This window comes from Mizuhopecten yessoensis, unplaced genomic scaffold (genome assembly GCF_002113885.1).
Source record: "Mizuhopecten yessoensis strain PY_sf001 unplaced genomic scaffold, ASM211388v2 scaffold10033, whole genome shotgun sequence".
Taxonomy (NCBI): Eukaryota; Metazoa; Mollusca; class Bivalvia; order Pectinida; family Pectinidae; genus Mizuhopecten; species Mizuhopecten yessoensis.
The window spans coordinates 235,742-241,596 of NW_018408345.1; the positions used below are offsets into that span (position 1 = coordinate 235,742).

The 5,855-nt window shown below is 39.4% G+C and overlaps 1 protein-coding gene across 1 annotated transcript; it reads left to right on the plus strand.

Annotated features, from left to right (window-relative positions):
* Positions 1–560: 560 nt before the first annotated feature.
* Positions 561–5,312, plus strand: LOC110459314 (mucin-2-like; the record flags this gene model as incomplete). Its single annotated transcript, XM_021511503.1, has 7 exons — positions 561–621; positions 1,195–2,357; positions 2,457–3,013; positions 3,308–3,576; positions 4,078–4,193; positions 4,793–4,851; positions 5,252–5,312. Coding segments are annotated over exons 1-7 (2,286 nt in total), but the record flags the coding sequence as incomplete, so codon positions are not given.
* Positions 5,313–5,855: the final 543 nt, after the last annotated feature.

A 5,855-nucleotide genomic window follows, 5' to 3' on the forward strand; every position in this document is an offset into this window, starting at 1 on the left:
AGATTTGACATCTAGTTCAAATATAAGACACAAATTAACGTTCTATATTTTAAAGTCGTTAACTCTATCTTTTTATCACTGCTTTCAATGAACTGTAATATTTGTTTAAAAATCTCAAAAAAACTCAGGCATATTCTTAAACTATTTTTAGATTTATATTGTCTGGACATAATACTTTTTGGAATGCAAATTCTTCGATGTGGATCGAACACAGGTAAACACATATTACTCATATACATGGAAAATTGCTATCATTTATGCAAAATAATTTTGAAATGTTTAGTTTTACATTAAGAAGTAATAGTGAATGCACGGTGTAAGCAGTGTTTAAGAAAGGAACATCAGTGTTATTGACTGTTAAGGTATCGCTACATTACTGGATAGTAAACACATATACTTGTCAAGATATAAAGTAAATCATACAGTTGAGTGACTTCCATCTGTTTCATTTACTCTGTACAAGCCTGCATTTTGTACACATATTCGTTTACATCCGTGATGGTGTTTCAGACAGAATCAACATCATGGTGACCATGAGGTGGACGATTGTATTGGTCGCTATGGCTGTAATGTTAACTACACCAGGAGATGGCATGTCACTTTCTCTATTCAAGCAGCAAGGTAGGTATAACTTGAGGCCTTTTGTAGGTTCATGGTGTGTTTCCTTTTGTTTTGGTGTCTTCTGTTCCTGATGATGTCTTGAGGTCAGCTATTATCCCTTTGCGATGCCCCTATGACATTTACAGTCTTACATAACTGTGATACACAGTACTTAGATATAACCGACGTTTCAATCCATGATAACTCTCCACCAAATGATATCAACGTCTCCATATCATAACTAGTAATTATTGTTTAACATTAATTCCAATATGCTGGTCGTCGACCCAAACTTCATTGATAAACACATAAAATAACTTTATGCTTATGGCAAAATATATAAGAATACTATATAACTCAGTTTTGTTTTATGGTCAAAAAAGTGATCTGCTGTCTTGCAATATTTGTTTTGCAAAGAGTCATTACATATAATGGTTATGTTATGTATGAAGGCAATCAATTATCAATGCTTAACTCTTCAATGTTTGATATTAACATATAACATGATATTTCTTTCAGAATTTGATAAGTGTTACCAAGTTTGTCCAACCACTACAACAACAACAACAACAACAACGACAACTACAACAACTCCGACAACAACTACAACTACCACTCCAACGACAACAACCACTCCGACGACGACAACAACTCCTACAACAACAACTCCGACCACTACATCGACTACAACTCCAACGACCACTACCACGACTACAACTCCAACGACAACAACCACTCCGACAACTACAACACCTACAACTACAACAACTCCGACAACTACCACGACTACAACTCCAACGACAACAACCACTCCGACAACTAAAACGCGTACACCTACAACAACTCCGACCACTACAACGACTCCAACGACAACGACAACAACCACTTCCACTACTACAACTCCAACAACAGCAACAACCACCCCGACGACAACAGCTACACCAACTCCTACCACTACTAAGACCACCACTCCAACGACGACAACCACTTCAACGACTACAACCCCCACAACTACCACAACACCAACAACAACGAAAACACCAACTACAAGTACTAAAACCACAACTACAACCCCGACCACTACCACAACTACAACCCCGACCACTACCACACCAACGACAACTACCACTACGCCAACAACAACTACAACACAAACAACTACTACAACACCGACAACCACTAAAACGCCAACAACTACCACAACTACAACAACAACAACGCCAACAACAACTACAACACCGACAACTACTACAACAATACCGACAACTACTACAACACCAACCACTACTACAACACCAACAACTACTACAACAACGCCAACAACTACCACAACAATACCGACAACTACAACAACACCGACAACTACAACAACACCGACAACTACGACAACACCAACAACTACAACAACACCGACAACCACAACAACACCAACAACTACTACGACACCGACAACTACAACAACTACGACGCAAACAACTACCACAACACCAACAACTACAACCACGACGCCAACAACTACTACAACACCGACAACTACAACAACAACAACGCCAACAACTACAACAACACCGATAACTACCACAACAACAACGCCAACAACTACAACAACTACAACACCGACAACTACCACAACAACAACGCCAACAACTACATCAGCTACAACACCGACAACTACCACAACAACAGCGCCAACAGCTACAACAACACCGACAACTACCACAACAACACCGACAACTACCACAACAACAGCGCCAACAGCTACAACAACACCGACAACTACCACAACAACACCGACAACTACCACAACAACAACTCCAACAACTACAACAACACCGACAACTACCACAACAACAACTCCAACAACTACAACAACACCGACAACTACCACAACACCGACAACTACTACAACACCGACAACTATAACAACAACACCGACAACTACCACAACAACAGCGCCAACAACTACAACAACACCGACAACAACAACAACACCGACAACTACTACAACACCAACAACTATAACAACAACACCGACAACTGCCACAACAACAGCGCCAACAACTACAACAACACCGACAACTACTACAACACCGACAACTACAACAACACCGACAACTACTACAACGCCAACAACTACCACAACACAAACAACTACTACAACACCAACAACTACAACAGCATCTACAACTACCACAACCACAACACCAACAACTACTACAACAACAACGCCAACAACTACGACAACACCGACAACTACCAAAACAGCAACGCCAACAACTACAACAACACCGACAACTACTACAACGCCGACAACTACAACAACACCGACAACTACAACAACACCGACAACTACAACAACACCGACAACTACTACAACACTGACAACTTCTACACCGCGGACAACAACTACAACGCCAACAACTACCAAAACACATACAACTACCACAACCCCAACACCAACAACAACAACAACACCGACAACTACCACAACCACAACGCCAACAACTACCACAACACCATCAACAACGACACCGACAACTACTACAACCACAACGCCAACAACTACTACAATACTGACCACTACCACAACAACAACGCCAACAACTACCACAAAAACACGTACAACTACTACGACACCACCAACTTCAACGACACCGACAACTACTACAACCACAACGCCAACAACTACTACAACACCGACCACTACCACAACTACAACTACAACTACACCGACAACTACCACCAACCCTACCACTACTACAGCTCCTACAACTACAACTACGACGTCAACAACTACCACAACACCGACAACCACAACTACCACAACACCGACAACAACCACGCCTACTACAACTACAATAGACTGTGTAAAGGTATGTCGGTCCTGGGGCAGAACGCCGTTACATCTGACCACGCCGGACAAGAAACCTGCCGCCACTCTACACTCTCCATACAGTAATACGGTACCTCTCTGGGGTAGGTACACAAACCGATTGATGCATCATGTGTTTATGATGTTAAATAGCATATAATTGCAATTACTCCATATCAAAAATGAAACCTGTTGGATCTTTGTTGCTCCTTGTTTGGCGTAGAAATAAGAATGTTTGAGGTGAAATGTTTGTGCTATTACGGACTCTTTTGTCAGCTTGAATGCTATGGTATCGTCTCTCATTGTGTACTTATAGTCATACACTATATACAAAATCCTTTCTAAAAAAGCAATGAACAAAATCATAATTACGGATTTTTGAAAGGTAGTTTTATCTTCAGAAAACATTTCCACTTTTTTTTTGTGTGTGGGAGGTTAAAAGCTAAAAAAAACATATTTGGTGGAATTTTCTTAATAATTGTCAAATATCTGTATAAGAGCTGAGAACCCGGAGCCCACTTTTTTAAATTGAGTTGTAGTTTTAGATAAACATTATTTCTTATCAAAGCCTTTTTGTGAATATCTAAGTAAATCTCAATTTTCAGAAACTGCCATATTTCTCCTGCCTTTTACTATATCTTTCGATATAAATTGGGAGGATGACTATTTAAAGGTGACTTCCAATGAATACAAGACACTATCAAGGAAAATTGTGGATCTGGTAAGTAACGCATTTAATTAAGCTATTAATGTTTTAGTAAATGTTGATATGGTCCTATAACTCACATTGCTATTGATGACAAACTTAATAAAGCCCAGTAATATTTACATTTTAATAGAGTAGTTATTCGTTATTTAATTATTTCGAACAGTTTTTGAAAAGCAAATTAGGTGTGAACAACAATGAAATTGATGCCGTCACAACAGAGGTTGATGACGTCACAATAGCAAATGTAGTCTTATAAAAACATTTGCCAACTGGAAAAGAGCAACACAAAATGATTGATTCGTCTCCCCCTTCACAATCACTTCATCAACCAACAATATTAAAACGCTTCATACATGTAAAACACCTATCTTTGATGGTTGTTTATTATGAAAAAATTGGCGCATACATGTATGCTAAGCCTGACGTATGAGGTTATGGTAGTGTAATAAAAGGTTTCGAGTAAAGACAGTTATTGATATACGTGATACATGTACCACCGTTGCCTCTGCGACTAAATTACTTGCTACTGATGACATCTTCAAACTGAACACTAATGACAATGAGTTGGTTATACCAGATACTAGCAAACCCTTCTTTATGTTTTTTTCCAGATGGAGACGTTATATAAAGACGTCCCCGGTTTCAGAAAAATTACAATCGTTCAGTACAGGTGAGTCTTTCACAGGTTGTGTTAATTGGGTTTTTTTCCAAAATAATTCATACTATTCTTCTCGTTTTCAAAATAAACCCAGATGATGGTGCATTATATTTCTTATTTATGACATTTTATTGTGCCTTTAAACAAGATAAAACAAGATATGTTGACATTTAGACATTATCATTCATGAAATGTCAATAACGAGGCCCCCATTTTGTTATTCATTTACAGTGTTTTGTGGTCACATTAATCCCCCTTCATGTCGCAAATCACCACAACAAGCCACAATCATGTCTTTAACTACCAATGTGAGCTTAAATTTAATCCACCATCTTGCCCAGAATCACTTTATTTAAGCGAAAATCCCGTCCGTCATTTCCGAATAAACCCCGCATTTTTCTCGTGTTCTCAGGCATGGCAGTGTGGTATGTACCTATGCTGTTAACCTGGATGTGACGTCACATAGAGACAAAACATGGGACATAACTCTATCCAAAGTCCAGGAAGTACAGAAACAATTGGACTACTGGGCCAGTGTAAACAATATAGGTGCCCTCACTACGGGATACCTCAGGAGAAATCGCCCTACTGAAAATGCACAAGGTAGGTTCTGAAAGATACACAGTTTGTATAGGGGGTGGGGGGTGGGGGGACATATCCAGAAGAACATATTCTTAATCTGAGGTCGAAATGAAACGATAATAAGGGGAAATGTAGACATAACAGGACTAACAAGACAACGTCTCATACTTACAAAACATAGGGGACAAAGCCGGGTGCTTTGGGGATGTTAGCGTTTTCTGTTACAAAAGTGAGTCCCGTCATTATGTACTCAGTCAAAACTAGGAACGTGTCTGGGAAATCAACCATCTTAGACACGGTGTGGTCGACAGGAAATGCTACAAGTGAATACAATGAATGTCGAGTTTTGCAAAGAACTCCCAAATTTCTTTATTGTAGATTGGATCAGTTCAGATTGAAAATGCGTTCCATTTAATGGTAAACAGGAAAGCACC